Source organism: Equus asinus, chromosome 16 (genome assembly GCF_041296235.1).
Source record: "Equus asinus isolate D_3611 breed Donkey chromosome 16, EquAss-T2T_v2, whole genome shotgun sequence".
In the NCBI taxonomy this organism is placed as follows: Eukaryota; Metazoa; Chordata; class Mammalia; order Perissodactyla; family Equidae; genus Equus; species Equus asinus.
The window spans coordinates 13,281,441-13,298,355 of NC_091805.1; the positions used below are offsets into that span (position 1 = coordinate 13,281,441).

At 43.8% G+C, this 16,915-nt stretch overlaps 1 protein-coding gene across 7 annotated transcripts in view; it reads left to right on the plus strand.

The window, feature by feature from the left end:
- Nucleotides 1-2,542: 2,542 nt before the first annotated feature.
- Nucleotides 2,543-16,915, plus strand: part of ST6GALNAC3 (ST6 N-acetylgalactosaminide alpha-2,6-sialyltransferase 3) — a 497,431-nt gene continuing 483,058 nt past the window's right edge. For 5 of the 7 annotated variants that reach the window (XM_070486616.1, XM_070486617.1, XM_070486618.1 and 2 more), the window contains exon 1: nt 2,547-2,735. In XM_070486616.1, coding sequence (XP_070342717.1) covers nt 2,718-2,735 — 18 coding nt within the window. In that variant the 5' untranslated portion in view covers nt 2,547-2,717. Of the gene's footprint in view, nt 2,736-16,915 lie in introns of all 7 variants that reach the window. The other 2 variants (XM_070486614.1, XM_014849537.3) reach the window with 2 other exon arrangements.

A 16,915-nucleotide genomic window follows, 5' to 3' on the forward strand; every position in this document is an offset into this window, starting at 1 on the left:
TAGTTTGGCCAGTTTTAAAACAAAAAAAATCCTGGCCATACCCTTTATCCTACCCTCCCACAAATCTGGCTGCAACTCCATTCCCTAATAGGTTCAGAACCTGTTTTTATTTCCATCCAACTGCTATCCATCTGAAGCAGTGACTGTTAACATTGTTTTGTAAAACTTCTGGTCCAGATTTATTCTAGAATCTATTGCTTGTATTTAGGTTATTATAAATATGCATCTACTCCTATCTGTATTTAGGCATAACTTGTGGATGCTAATAAAAAAAATGACATTTTGGGAAGTGTAGACATGGATGGGAGAGAATTTAATTGAGAAGGCTATGCTCAAGACAGATCGAGCTGGTAAAGCCCTCGCTATGGCATGCCCAAGTCACAAGATGCAAAATATTTGCCTCACCAGTGTTTATCTTTCTGAGACATCCAAGATGAATGGCAATCATCCTCTTCATCCTCTGCCTCAAGCTACCTTTAGTCAAAAGGTTTTTTTTCCTTTAGATAAAGAGCTACCATTTTGAGAGTGTTCATAGAGCCAGGAATTGAGGTGAGTGCATTGATGAACATTATCTCATTTAATTCTCACGAGGATAGATACTATTCTATAAGCTAAGATTAAAGAGAGGTTAAGAACCTTGACCAAGGTCACCGCACAAGGAAGTCCTCATCCAGGTTGCTCACTAGTGTCTGCTGTGTTGTCTATCAGACCCGCAGACTTTCTGGAGAGAGTCTGGAGGTGCGCTGTCCACCCTTGCCCTCCCACCTGCCACTTTGTGAAGCCCAGTACCTTTCTCCTTAGAGCTTTGCTCTCACTTTGGTTAAGGACCTTACCACGTTATATTATCACCTATCTCTTATCTTTCCCACTCGTTTCCGACAGGTCCTGTAGTACCTCATTAAAGGTTTTTTCCTCCAGTTAGTGGTAGCTCAGAAAAGATTTATTCTTCTAGTAGTAGCTCAGGAAAGGTTTGTTGAATTAATAAATGGATGAAATATTGAGTTTTCCTGGCTCACCAAGACTATGAGCTAAAGCAGTGGTTTAAAATATACAGTCCTGGTCAAGGACTTCTTATTGAAAATATAGCAGATCTCAAAGCAGAGGCTGGAGGAAGGAGAGGGAGGCAGGGTGTGTCCCTCAGGGAGACCGAAAGAGGAACCTCTCTTGGGAGCAGGCAGTTCGTCCAGTCTCAGCCTCCGCAACACTTTTCTTGGGGTTCTTCCTGCTCTCTCAGGATTCTGAATGTTCCCATAAAGACAACACCAAATCCCTTGAAAGTCTGGTTTCTGCCTTGTGGTTTGGAGCCAATCTCATGACATCACAGCCACCAGCAGCCCACAGTGCTTTTTCTGATTCCATGTAGGCAAACTAGACAGGGCTTGTAGCAAGTGAAACCTCTTTTGGGTAAATATTTCGGGCCTGGTTTTAAAATTTCTCTGCCAGACCAAGTGGCAGAAATCTGTATCTATACACAAAATGCTCTCTCCCTTCTTCCGCTATGTGTGTGATGTTACTTTCCTTGTAGAAATAACTCTGCCTCTCTTAGCTAGTTCTTCCTTGGGCTCTGGGCCTTCCTTGTTGATTTTCACTTAAAAAGGGCCTGCTGAGTTGGGGTGGAGAGGACCCCAAATGGATTTTCTCCCACACCACCTGCCTCCTTAGGGAGAGCCACTGTATCACCCTTTGTTTTAGCATCAGTTTCAGATGGATGGTGAAAAACGGCCTCTCTACATTTCCAAGTCTAACTGGAAGGTTTAGTCTAACCTTGTTATCCAAGTTGCACCAAAGTTCATTCAAATTCTAAACTTGTAGAGGGAAGAGTAAAGTCCTGTGCATGTGCACACACGCACAATTTATGTACATATACAATCATGAATAAGGGAAGATACTGTATTTTCATATATACACATATTGTTTACTGTATATTTACGCATATACACGTTTTTCATAAACACACAAGCTTAAAGAGGAAAGAGCAATGAATTATATATATTACCTATACCTATATCTACGTATATATATGTGTGTGCATGTGTACACACACAAAATATATTACACACAGTGTAAGGTTCATGGCATCTTTCGTCGATAGGTAATTATGCGTCTTATTAAAAGCAAATTATTAATTTTAGATAAGCTCATCACAGAGTTTTTAAGCAGAGCGAAGGCTCTATCATTAAACAGCCCAGAGAGAATTTCGTTTGCTACTTTTGAAGAATCCTTTGATGTGCCCAAGCCTATGGAGGGGTGATTCCAAACCCATTTAACTTTTTTAAAAGTGTGAAATGTCTGCAAGTTCTCTGATCTGTTAGAGGAGACCGAATCGAGGAGAAGAAAAGGCCGCTTTCTCTCCCCAGCGGGACCCAGGTTGCTGCCTGCTGCTGAGCAGACTTTGTATACGTTGAACGACAGAACATTCAAAGAAAAAAAGGAGAAAAGAAAAAGTAGCGAGCACCGAAGGGAGGCCGCCGGGACGGCACGTGACCCGGGGGCGGGGCCTCGCGGGCCGCCAGCCAGTGGCCGGGGCCGGGGGCGGGGCCGCGGCGCGGGGGGCGGGGTCTGTGCCCGCGCAGCTCACACCGCGGTCCCCTTATTTGGATCTGCGGGAATGTGGGCTGGAGCTGTCCTGCCGCGGTACCAGCCTCCAGCCTGTCGCCGGGACTGCCCCTGACCCAGGCGCGCCCGCTGCTCGGTGGCAGGAGGGCCGGCGAAGCGCCATGGCCTGCATCCTGAAGGTAACGACTCGGATCTGTGGCTCGGACGCGTGGTTGGCCAGCCCCTTGCTGCTAAAAGGCACGGAGTCAGCCGCGGTCCCACTGCATCCTCATCTCAGTTGTCTTTTCCTGGCGTTGATTTTCTTTTTGTTCCTTTGGCAAATGCATATGGAGGGAGATTCTGAAACATGCAGCTGGCATAGCTTCTCTTCCCACCATTCCTGCTTGATCGCGCCTGCATCGAAGGAGCTGCAGACTGTTGGCTCCAGGGGAGAGCAGGGCTGTGTGCCGAATAAAGGGGATGGCGAGGAGGGGAGGGGTGCTCCCGCGGGTCCTGCGGCTCCGTTGCCTGAGGCCTTTCGGGGGCCACAGAGAGAGGAGGAGTGGCTGGGCATGGGTTATTGGTGATGAGCGGGATAGCACTTTGAATGGGGGTGAGAGTGAGCAGAGCGGGGGTCTACCGAACATTTGGCCATGTGAAGAGAGAAACTTCTGAGTTTACAGGTAGTCCCTCAGGAATGAGTTTTCTATGAGATCTGCTAGCTCTAGGTGCTATTAGCTCTACTTTGGAAAAGTTCACAGGAGAATGTATTTATTAGTAGAGAATCTTGAACCCTCTTTTTGCTCAGAAATTTGAAAAGACATAATGATTTTACTCCCTATCAGAGTCTGCTCGGCCACCCCTTCTTTGCTGAGTTTTCTTTCTCCAAGTCTGGGTTCTTAGCCTGGACTGAGTATCTTTCTGGGTTCACAGTCTTGTGGCATCAGGACTTGGTGTGAGTGCCTCACTTGAGAACTTTTCATCCCAGGGGAAGAGGTTTTGTTTGTTTATTTTTTCGTTTTTCTGCACTGCTATTTCTACCCGCGTCTAACCTGACTCTTGACTGCTTCGATCAAAAACATCCACAGCATGAAGGTTTCCGGGGCCTTGACTGGAGAATGCAAAGGCCTATTTGTTCCAAGCGTGGGGGAGCTGTGTGTGACAGAGGAAAACACCAGAAAACAATTTTTTTTGTTGTGCTATTGTGAAATAGTGTTTGTTTCTCTGTAGGGTGATTTGAAGCCATCTACTGCTGTACTAGTTACCTGAATCCTCTTCCAACATGTCTTGGTGTGAATGATGCAAATAAGAGCCTAACCTGGTAGAGTTTGTTTCCATTTCTTAGAGTAAAGGAGATGAGGTATTTCCTGTGACTTTCCTGAACTTCCTCTGATTTCCGACTATTTTCTGAGACCTAACAAACGGTAGCAAGATAAGGTGGGTACACTATGGAATTTTTCCCTTGGATAGTCTGAGCACAAGAACTGAAATATGAAGATGAGTCATCTCTACTATTTATTGTATTATTAGCTGAAAGGAAAGTTGAGGAGCATGACATTTATTGTTGGCTGTCTTCTTCCCATTTGGTTTCTTGCCTGCCTCACCTTGCACGTGTTCCAAGCATTCTTAATACACATCCCAAGCTACACATGAGTCTGGTCAACCTTTCCTTTCCAGCACCTCACACTGACCTCAGACATTTAGGGCATATCTGCGTGCTCCCTATTTTTCTTCCACTGGAACTAATTTGGGATGCAGGCAGGTAAACTGCAGAGAGCAAAGGCTTTGCACTCAGAAAGACCTTGGTCTGAATGCAGGCTCCACCAACTGCTACCTGCCTGACCTTGGACAAGTGACTTAAATGTTTCTGAGTCTCAGGTTCCTCAATATAAGATCAGAATAATAGCACCTACTCCCCAGGCTTGCTGTGAGGATGAAAGAACATAGAGTATGAAAAATACTTTGTGGCGTTGGCATTTAATACGCGCCATTTTTTTCTGACATATAATAATAACTACAGTTTAATTAATTGTATTGTATCTTCAGCCTGTTTCATATATTATAGCTTTTATTCTTAGAACAAACCCTGCCAAGTGAGCATCATTGTTTAAAACCCCATTTTACAGATAAGGAAGCTGAGTTTTCTGAGTTTGAGAAATTTGCCCAAGGCTACAGGGTTAAGGACAGAGAACCTGTATTTAGACCCAGATCTGCCAACCTTCCTTATACTTTAATGCTGTTCCCTGTACTTCCCCAGGGGGTGACTTTTTCAGATGTCCTAATACCATTCAGAGTCCTTCCCACCTTTGAGAAACAAAGTACCTTTGTGCATTGATGGCCTAGATGGCCTGCGGTGGGCCTCTACCCCTTGTCTTTGAAAGGCCATACCTGGTGGAGTGGAGAGTCCAGAGACCTGGATTTGGAGCAAGCTTGATCTCCGGTGTATGATTTTAGACAGTTACTGCAACTTGAAACTCAATTTGCCCTAGGTATAGAATGCATAAAATTATAATAATTGTCTGGCAGGGTTTTGGGAGGGTAAAATGATGGCCTTTTTGTTTTTGAAAGGAAACGTTGTCCACCCTGTGCCAGCCCTGGACTTGGTTTTGGCATCACAAGATATGTAAACTATTGACTCCCTTCTCCAGTGGTTTACAGTATAGTAAGGGGGATAGCAAAGTCAATGAATGTTTATGTACAATGTGAAGAAGAGCAGAGGTCTGTGGAAGACATAATGTGCATAAAGTGCAGAGGGAGAGAGAAGGAACCCACTCATCAGGTAATCAAGGCAGGCTTCCACTTATGATGTTGGAGCTGGGTTTTGGAGACCGAATAGGATTTTCTGCGATGGAGCTTCTGTTTTAGAAAGATAACTTTTGAGGTAGTGTCTCCTTTATTCTGTGAGCAAAAACTAATGTTCTTAACGGATTTTTGAGGTAGATTTTATTATCCATTTTTACATATGAAAAAACTGAGATGCAGAGAGGTTGATTAAAGCATCATTATTTCCTACACTATGGACCTTAATAGAGGGAATCTCTCACTAGCTAGGAGGAGAAACCCATGCCATAGCAGCGAAGGGTGGTCTTTGGGGGCATACAGAGCTATCCCCTCAAGGTATTGTGCATGGTGAGGGCTGGTGCTCATGCATAGAGCTGGCTCTCATAAGAGAATGATGATTACCTCAATAATCATCTAATTGTGGAATACATACTCCACATGGCATGGGCTTTGAAGCTAGAAATATGTGGGTTTTAATTATGGCTCCACCACCTACTAATTGTATAACCACAGGTAAGTTTCTTGATTTCACTGCCCCAGTTTCTGAAATGGGGGTGACCACGCATTCCTCAATGGATTATTCTGGGGGTTAAATGAGACTATCTACACATTAGAGAGGACAGGCTAGATATACTGCAGTAAAAACAACCTCAAGTCTTAGTAGGCTCATTTCTTGCGATGCTCTCCTGGTAGCTGTGCCATTGTGAACAATCAAGTCAGGATCAGTCTCTTTCCATGGGGTGTTTTAAAAGTCTTTAAAATTTGATAGACAAGAAAGATATTTAATGTATATTTATTTGATTACTAGTGAAGTAAGCTTTTAAATTTATATTAGCCATTTGTTTTTGTTCTTTTGCAAACTATAGCTACCTTAAAATTTTATGTAATAAACCTTTTCGTATTTTCTTTTATGACTTGTGCCTTTGGTCGGCCAGTACTTTTTAAGCACAGTATCTTGTACACCTTCGATACTTAACAAATATTTGGTGAGTTGTGTTCAGGTTTTTTTGCATCCAGCCCTGAAGTGGACCCTGAGTGGACATGGAGACACAAGACACTTGTGAGTCATTTCTGCCTTGGAGAAGGTTATGGTTTTGCCAGGTTGATGAGACTTATGAATGTGAGGTAATTAGACAGTATCACAATAGGTGCATGACAAAGCTATTGTCATCTTCTCCACCAGTCACCTCTCGTTGTAGAACATTTATCTTGATTGAGAGGAACTTGGATGAAGGTTGATGTCAAGTTATGAACTTGGTGTCTTCTCATTTGTTCTTCTTCCCTCTGCCCCACACCTAATCCTTCACCATCTTGCATCAATTCTATCTCAAGAAAATCTCTCAGATCTGCCCATGACTCTCTATCCTAACTCCCTTCGCCTTTCCAGAGCCTCGTATTTGGTCTGTATTTTGAAATAGCCTCCTTTCCTTCCGGCTCCTTGCAATCTTGCCCATCTTCCACCTCACTGTCAGAGTATTGTGCTGAAGTGCAGTGCTGATCAAGCCATTTGTAGGCTTAAATGCTTGTCTTAGCTCCCCAACCCCTGTGGGATAAACCCAACTGTTTAGCTTGGCGTTCGAGTTCCTTCAGAATCTGGCCCCTGCCCACATGTCTGGTCTCACCACCTCCTACTCCCTTAGCTGTGGTGCAGACATTTATCTGAACTTACCGAAGTCTGTAGACATAGCGCCTCCTTTCACAGCTCTGTGCCTTTGTGGTGTAGCGTAGGGATTGAGCGCCTGGGCTCTGATGTCAGACCAACCTGTTCCAGTCTTGAGATCTCTAAGCTGTAGTCTCCCCATCTGTGAAATGGGAGCAACAATAGTGTCTCCTGCTTAAGGCTATGAGGAATACATGAAGTAGTTTCTAGAAGTAATAGAACAGAACCTGCCATACAGTAAGTCCTTGATAATTATTAGCTATGAATTGTTATTGTACATGCTGTTTTCTCTGCAGGAAATTCCCTCTGCTATCACTTTTCCTCCACTGACAAAAGTTCTCCTTATCTTTCAACTCCTAGCACAGTATCACAGCTCTGGTCAAGCCTTGCCCTGCTTCAGCAGCTTCCTCTGTGATCCCATGGTCATAGTGCTTGTCACTGTGGTAGCAGGTGTTATCCTGTCCTGTCAATTAGCTCTTTACATGCCCGACTCTTTGTTTGACTATGAACTCATAAAGAGCAGAGGCCTTCCGTGGGTCAATCAGCTGGTGTTCACTAAGCATCTGTAAATGAATATTGTTCTTGCTTTAAGTAAGATTACAGACTCACTTGGAAGGTAAGTAATTAAACTAGTAATTCAAAGTATGCAAAGTATTTTGAAAGGTCTACCTGGAGGTATGGGGGTGTTGGTAGTTACCTAGTTGAGTCTCGGGGACAGAAAAGGCCTTATCTTATTCAACTTGGTATCCATAAGAACTAGCCTAGTAAAGTGTTCCCTAAATGTTTGTTAAATGTGTAAATGATGTTATTTTTATTTTTTTGAGATGCCAGTTATAGACATGGGCCTAACCTGTCCTTCTCTATACACAGCTGAATTCTTCATGGATAAAGCCTAAATTTTTCACTCTAATATATAGCAAGCATTAGAGTTGATCAGTTTGCTCCTTAAGTTTCTTCTCGGTTTGTTTCTTGTGGATCTCTTACCGCTTCTCATATAAAATCTGGAGCCAATTTTAAATCAGGAGGGAGGGGGAAGGGAGAAGACGGAAGGAGGAAAGAAGGAAAGCATGGGTGTGGCTTATCTTTTATTATGATCAGTTTGGTTCCCCAGGTTAATGGGAACAACAAAGCAAAAGCAAAAAACCAAACAAAAAACTGACATCCACAACCACAATTTGTGGTTCTCAAACTATGAGGTCTGAAAGCATTTGAAAATAATATGGCTTCGCTGAGACTGGAGAGCCACAGAGACTTCACAGGTACACAGGTTATAAATCTGAAACTCTAAGATAACCCCAGCAAGGAGAGCAGACAAGGCACTTTGTCTAAAAATCTGCTATGACATTTCTTTCTGCTGCCCTGAACTGCTGAAATCTCAGTAGCTGCCCGGTGTAATTTTCAGTCTTAGGGTGCCTGAGCAGAAGCTTTTGCAACTTCCATTTGCACACTTCGGGGAATGAGTGGTTTATGTGAAAGCAGTACTCTTTGGATGAATTGATAACACAACAGTAATAGTTGCTGTCTGTTGAACACCTCGAGTGCTCAGGCTGGGTTCTGTGCTAAGTGTTTTATATACATCATCTCATGTAAACTTGTATTACAGGTGAACATACTGAGGTTCAGAGAAGCTAAGTAACTTGTCCCAGGTCCTGTGGTTAGTGGGTGGTGAAGGTGGAGTTCACCCTGACTCTGCGTGCTTATGTAATGTGTCTTTTACCTTCGGTGCCAATTAAGTGAATGTTTATAGGGGTTTTGAATTTATTTCACCGTCTTCTAACCAGGCAATACTCAGTCTAGACAGCTTCCTAACACCCGACTGGCGGGGATCACTTTGACCTGCTTTATTTTTATTTCTTCCTTCCTCAGAGTTTCCTTTGTGACAGAGGAACTAGAGGATATAGAGGGGCCACAGAGACTGGGGAGATAAAGAAGTTTCTAATTCTTCCTCTAACACTGAATAGCCCTTTGACCCTGGGCAAGTCACATGTCTCCCTGCCCCCTTGCTTGAGAAACTCACATGTCCCTCTGGGGGTGGGTAAAGGAGAAGGATGCTACAAAGTTGGATTTACCATTAGGCCAAGCTTCAGGGCCCCTCCCAGGCTTTGGGAAGAGATCCTGGCGTTTTTGTATATATAATTTTATATTCATTTTCTTAAAGAGACTCACAAATTGTATAGGCTTCAGGCTCCCCAACCTGGATCCCCCTGGGTGCCGTTGGAGTCCAAAAGAGAGGATGCTTATGAGTGCACTTTGCAGAGCAGAATGCACTGTACACATGCGGTAAAACTATTATTAGCATTATTAATAATTAGATAACAGCTTGAGTCGAGGAAACCTGTCTTGGGAACTGGTGAGAGAAAGAAGGGCTTAAATTTGAGGACGAAGCTTTCCAGTAGATGGGGAACGTTATGAAAGTCATGAAATCTCCTCCCCAGGAGGGAACTTTCTCTCTGTTTGCAAGGATTTAACACACACTCTGCTGAGGGCTGGGAGTTGGATGAGTTCTTTTCTGTTTCCCGGTTTCAGGGAAAAGTGGAGGAAGGCATTTTTCTATTTGGAGAGAGTAGATTTACAAGTGCTACCAGGATCCCATTACAGAAAGCTGCGGCTGGCTCCCCGTTATTAACAGCCTGTTATTCGGTGTTTGGATTATCCAGGCCCTGTCCATCCCCAGCCATTCTGCTGTACACCTTTTACGCATTTTACTGCCAATTAGCACCTCTGCCAGCGCCGGGAAAGGGAGAGGAGCAAACCCCCAAAGGGGTTCATTCCCCTCCTTAGCTGCTCCGTCAAGGTTTGTCCGCAGGAAGGTAGTTACAGGAAAGGGCTCAAGTGAGGTGAAGGATTATCTGTGCTTTTACCATTGTTCTCTCTCTTCCTCAGCTCACGGATGCAGAGTGGGCTCTGCTTCTGATTTTAAACTGATTTAAAGTCGCTAAGTCAGAGCTTGGCCTAGGGATCCAGAGACTTCAATAAACAGCAGCCCCAGGGTAGCTGATGTTCTCAGAGGGACCCTTTGCCCCACACCCCGTTTCTCCAGGCCTCGCTCTCATTTCCTGTGTGGTGTGGAGGGGTGGGGGCTCACAACATCTGGTACTTGGAGAGTGGGAAAAGTTAACTCCTACAGAGACCACTCAGGGGCCAGGAAAAGAGAGGGCCTTGTGCTTGAGTCATGCTAGTGTGTGTGTAAAAACAATGTGTGTGTCTCTGTATATACAGAGTAGATATAAATATAGAAAGAGAAGTACGCACCCACATTCATTCAATCATATCTTAGTATTGACTGAGATTTGAAATCTCTTGCACATACAATCCTCTTCTGGAAGGGACTTCTCTCTAATTTCAAAGGCTATTTTGTTTCCTAGTGAATTTATTAGCTGTGGGTTTACCAGACACAAAAGAAAAGCCCCTTTGGTTGGTTTGAAAACTCTGTTTGCCTCGTGCTCTAAGATTGTGATCGCAGGAGAATTAGAAATAAAATGTGCATGTCCTGCAGTAAAAGGGAGTCATCATGTGGGATTAAAATGTGCACATGGAGCTCATCTTAGGTTTTAAGGACTGGACTGAGCAAATGTCTGTCTTGGGACGATTCCCCTCCTTGGGACAAGTGGGACACACCTGCGGAGAGCAGGGCTGCCCTTCCTGGGATCGTTGTTTAGGTTCTTGGCCCCAACAATGTGCTGGACTCGAAAGAAAGAGAAGTGAAGGTCTCTATTTATGAAGGGTTTGCCTTATCAATCAGGGAAAATGGTAGCCAGGAGCCAAGGGCTGTTCTCTGAGTTGTGGGCAGTAAGGGGACTGTGGGGGGCAGAGTTCAGAGCTGGACCGCCTGACACTGCATCTGATTCAAGCTTTGTGATGAGTATCAGTCATGACAATAAAACCTTTATTTAACGCTCTGCAGCAGTGCTGTCCAGTAGAAATACAATGTGGGCCACTTTTGCAATTTCACATTTTCTAAGGGCCATATTTAAAAAAAAGCAAAAAGGAGCAGGCAGAATTTACTTTAATACCATATTTTATTTAACTCACTCCAAAACATTTTCATTTCAACATGTAATCAATATAAAAATTATTAATGAGATATTTATATTCTTTTTGCATAAGCCTTCAAAATTCAGTGTATATTTTGCCGTTACAGCATATTTCGATTCAGATGCTAAATTTTCATCAGAAATACTTGATCTGTATTTAGATTTTATAAAATTTACAGTCAAAAAAAGTAGATTCACACATTCAAGTTGCTCCAAAGATGCTTAAGTTTTCCAAGAGTTGAATCGAGTATCAGTTTTCAAATGTTAATTAAATAAAATAAAGTGAAAAATGTGGTTTCTCAGTCACACCAGCCATTTCTCAAGTGCTTAACAGCCAAATGTGAGTAGTGGCTACTGTATTGGACGGCATGTCCATCCAGGTAGTCATCCTCACCATCGGAAGGGACCGCTAAACTTGGAGGCAAGGAGAGCAGTGTAAGGGGTGGGGGAAGGATTGCCTCCTTGCGGGGGAGATGGGGGGGTGATCAGAGGAGAGGACACCCCTGTTGGTCAGACTCTTGGCAACCAAACAAAAGGAAATGATGAGCACGGAAGGAGCACCCGACCCAGGGACACACTGGAGCCTTTGACGAGCCCTTGATATTTCATCTGAAAATGGAGTCCTAGGTTTTCCCGTATCCTGAGCCTGTCTGACCCCCAGGTGTTGAGCAGCTGTGGGTTCTCCCGAGGGAGTGCTGCTTTGGTCTCAGTGTGGTGGCGGGAACTCCCTGAGGCTTTGAGGTCAGAGACAGACTTTACACACTTTTGTTTGAGTCATTCCTTTGCTCCAGGAGGGCCATATGGCAGCAATTTAGACATCCAGAACAAGCCACATGTCTTCTTTTAAGTCAAGAGAATAAGGTGGTTGGGGTTCCTTTGTACAGTTTTCTGCTTTTTTCACTGCTTGTTGTGCCTCCATAAATTCAGCAATATCCTAATAGATGGATGTCCAATGACGCTTAGAGCAAATGAGTTTGTGAACCTGAAGCTCTGTTTTGCCTACACTTCCTGCTCCACTTAATCTTCCTGGATCATAGAGTGTTAGCATTTTCTCATAAGATGAACATTTCCTTATAACAATGACCATAGGTGGTGTTTGCTGAGTCCTTCTCTCCAGCAGACAGCCTGTCAGATGTTGTGAGATAAGATTTCAGGATGGGCGTTATTACTTTCATCTGATAGAGGAGGAAACTCTGCCTCATATAACTTAACAACTTTGCTAATGCAAGAGCAATAGACCAGGGTTCACAAGCGACAGCCCTTGGGCCGAATTGCACCCCCTGCCCCGTCATCACCTGTGTATATGTATAGCCCATGAGTAAGAACGGCTTTGGCATTTTTAAATGGTTGAAAAAAACTCAAAAGAGGAATAAGATTTCCTGACGACTGAAAATGTATGAAATTCAAATATCAGTGTCTGTAAATAAAGTTTTATTGGAACACAGCCATGCTTATTCATTTCCTAGTGCCTATATCTGCTTTCATGCTACAGCAGGAGAGTTGAGAAGATGACATGTGAACTGTATGGCCTGCAAAGCCTTAAATATTTACTAACTCTCTCTTCACAGAGAAAGCGTGCCAGCCCCTGTGCTGGACTGTTAAGTTCTTTCAGTAGACTGTAAGAGCCTGGTCAGGGGTGGTGCGAGTTCTCTCACATGTGGCCAACACTAGCCCTGAGGCCTCACACCGTGAATGTCAGGGATATTGACAGAGTGTGGAGCCAAGGACTCTGTGTGGAAGAGGAGACTGAAGCTTTGAGAGGATAAGTCACTCCCCAAAACCACTCCAAAGCCTGATCCCTAAGTCTGTTGCTTTTAGCAGATATGCTGACTACAGTGCTTCCCAATTTGAACTGCACCAGGACCCCCTGACCGACCGACTTGCTACATCAGAGGTTGCTAAGCCCCACCCTCAGAGTTTATGATTCTGTAGGTCTGGGGTGGAGCCCAAGAATCTGCGTTTCTAACAAGCCCCCAGGTGATGCTGATGATGGCCATCTGTGGACCACACTCTGTGTAGCCCTGCCATTCTACATCCTGCTCAGTAAATGGTTGTTGAGTCAAGAAAGGCTTCAAACCCATGCATGCCCCGACAGAAACTTACTAGAAATGTAAGTCCATTGAGAAATTTAAGTCAGATGACTTCTAATCAGCTTTTTAGGCATTGTAATCATTTGATTTCTGCCCCCATTGTTCTCATTAAACCCCAAGACTCTGCATGCCATGCAGCTCAGGCCACCATGAATATCGAATTGCATGGGTCTCTGTGCCCAGCAGCAAGGGGCTGGGGCTGAAATGAACCCGTGCCGGTGGCATCCTTCCTGTGTTTCTGGAAACTCAGTTTCTTTCAGATCAATTTCAAAATCAGTTTATGATGATTTATAAACCAGGAATTTGGTTCCTGCTGATTGCGTGTCAAACCTTTTTCACTTTGCTGCCCCCTGTTTCTCTGCTTTCTAGCAAGGAGACATGGGGGTGCAGGAAACAGCTTCTGCAGTCAAATTGTACTGGCTTTGGTCAGGAAAGTTAATGCGTTAGTGCTAGAGTTCGATATCTTAATTATTGGCTTAGTTAGTCTCATATTTAAAAAGTCATTATTTAAGGATTAGGAACGGGGAGAGTGAAGACTGGTGAAAGATGATAGCCTTTTTTTTTAATGTTCATGATTCATAGCCTTGTTTGGGATTTTAATAAGTAACAAAAAGCATTGGAAACCACTGATTTAATCTCTTCTTATAGGCTCATATTGGCATAAAGAAGAAAATAAATCTCTAAAGATTTCCCTTTTGCTTTCTCTTGGCTCTCTGTTTTTGTGCCCTTATTTGTTATGCAGCCCATTTTGCTGATTTCCCCCTTTCATGTCTGGCCTCTGGGCCCCTCCCCAATACAGGTGTTATGGGGAATCAGTAGCTAGTATGTCTAGGGAACCATAATGTCAGCTCTCTGGAAGGGAAGCCTTCTAGAACTCTATACCAGGTAGATAAAGCCCTCATGCAGAGTCCCAGGATGTAATCCGTCCCACTAGGAATTCTTCTCTGGGAAATGGGACACATTTCTGTGCCTGGTATAAAATCATTGGTGTGGCATTCATGACAACCTGTGGATGTCACCCCGCACACCACACCTTTGCCACTCCCTGGAGGCTGACTTTCCTACTACTCGTGTTTGCTCTTTAATTGCTGACTTTCTCGACTTGTCGTCCTTCCTTTCCCCATGTTTCTAGGAGAAAATTCCTTCCCCAGGAGCAGCGAGTACCTGAGCCACTGCACCTCCTGCTGCCACCTTGTTTATTTTCCCTCATTCCCCCAGTCGGGAGTCAGAGAATCTCTCTCTCCTGCCCTGGTTTGTGTCACTTTGTTAATTGTTCCTTGTCTGGTTTGGTGCGTGTTGAATTCCGCCGTGCGGTTTAACCCCGGCAGGTTCCTGCCTGTGATTGCTGACTTGTGGGTAAAGGAAGGCTTGTTTCCCTCCTACCCACCTTTGACCCTTGAGATCAAAACCTTATTTAAAGAAGTGACATGCAAGTCCTACGCCACTCTAGGTTCTGTGTCAGAACCGCTGAAATTCACCATATGTTCTCTACATTTGATGGGTTAGGGGGTCTGTGTTTGACCCTTTTTCCCTCTGATCTTCATTCAGCAAATAGAGACTGTGAAGGGGAAGTTTATTATCAAGCACCCAGAGAAAATCCAGGTTCTGTGGGGACAGGAGGGCAGAGGGAATGGAGATAAGAGGGAGGGTGAAGATTTAAGCCCTTCTAAGGGAAATTAGGGTCTGTATGAATGATAATATTGATTGTAGCAATAGCTTATGTTTGCTGAGTGCTTACAGACCCTGTGTTGGGGCTTTTTATTTTTGCATTTATCTCATTTAATCCTTACCAGCTCATAAGGTAGGTGCGATTATAGGTTCCCATACAGATGAGGAAATGGCGGCTTAGCGAGGCTCTGTGATGTCCCCCAGGCCGTGCAGGTCAGCAAGGAGGCTTTGAACCCAGGAGTTTGGTCGAAGTGAAATACATGTAATAGGATATATTCCTATAGTCACACATGGATGAACCTATTTGTGACTTGCCCACAATAATAATAACTGTCATGATAGAATAACATCATGAAACATTTTCTGGCACTAACTTTATGGTACATACTGTATTTAAGGCATACACATGATAGCCTTTAATATTCAACAGTCCTGTTAGAAAAATCCTATTATCATATCTGTTTTACCTGTGAGGAGACCCTGAGGCTTCGAGAAAGCTCAAGTTCTTTGCCCAAGGTCCCGTGGCTAGCGAGTAGAAAATTTGTGGGGCCATATTATTTTTATAATGATTACTGTTATTAGCTAACATTTACTGTATGCAGTCAGTCCCAGACACTATTCTCAGCACTTTACATTTATTAACTCATTTAATCCATATTTTCCAGATACAGAAACTGAGGCACAGAGTGGTCAAGGTCACCAAACCATTTTTGGCAGTGGTGAGATTTGAACTCACGCATTTTGGCTTTGGCGTCTGTGTATGTAACAAACATGCGTGTGCCCACAAACTCTGTTTTGTTTTGTTTTGTTTTGCCCCTTTGATGGTTTACCTCCTAGTGCAGAGAATCATTTAGGACTATTGAAATCCATTCCAATGTGAATTCAACTTACTTCAAAGGAGCTTGTTAAAATAAAAAAGATTGCTTGGTTTTTGACTTGAGATACACTGGATTAAAAAATCTTCTATGAGGGTTTTTGTGTTTTTTTTTTAATACCTTTGAAGAATTAGTTTCCTTGTGGAGACGGCCTTTGTACTTGAGTGTGAGCCCACTCTTCTGACTGGGTGGGGCTGCGGGCAGTTCCCCTCTTGACTGCCCTCCTCTTCATCGCCAGTCCCCTCCATAACTCCACAGGGCAGCCAGAGTGACCTTTACAAAGTAAATCAGATTCTGGCAGTTCTCTGTCTAAACGTTTTGGTAGCTTTCCATTTCACTTGGGACAAAATCTAGCCTCCTTCCGTGGCTCACAATGCTCTTGATCTTGCTGCTGCTTATTCCTGAGAAATCATCTGCACCTTGATCGACTGCTCATTTTCATTCCATCCCCTTCTTGACCACGCCAGGTTCCTTCCGGCTTCAGAGCCTTTGAGATGCTGTTCCCCTGTCAGCCATACCTTGCCCCCACCTTCTTTTTGAGCCTATTTCTTCCCACTTGTCATGTCCCAAATTAAAGTTTACTGCCTCAGACAGGCCTCTGCTGATTATGCCAAAGAAATATATCTCTTCCTGATATTCCCTATTGTGCTTCCCTGTTTCTTGTGTGCCTACCACTTCTGAATATATGAATATATGCATATTTGTTTGTTTGCCTGTCAGTCAAAAGACTGAACGAGCAGGAATCATGATTATTACTCTGTACCTGGCATCTAGCATGGTGCAGTCAACAAACAAATGAATAATTGAATGAATTAATTTCAAGCCAAAAGAATAGCATGTGCAAAGATGTACTGGAATAAAGGAAGAGGTCATTTTGGGGAAGAGTGAAAAGTTGTGGACGGCTGTCGCCGACCTGGTTTTGGGAGCTGGTGGAGACGTATGGTTGGGGTCAGATCGTGAAGAATGGTGTAAGTCCTGCCAAGGAGTGCAGACTTTGTCCTCTGGAAATGGGAAAACGCTGTTGGTTTTAAACAGATCATTAAATGCAGTGGAGGTATTGAGTCAGGGAAAACAATGTTCTATTGTCCTACTATCTCTGAGAGCACTCAGACTCCTTGGATTGACTCTGGTCATTGTCCTTTGTGTCTGGAAATTAGTTGTCCCAATTATGATTTTGCTACAATGATTGCATAGGCAGAATTTCAAACAGAACCCTGGAAATTAAAATGCGCCAAAGACGTAGTGTGCTTGTTTATGGCAGAGCTTGGTTTT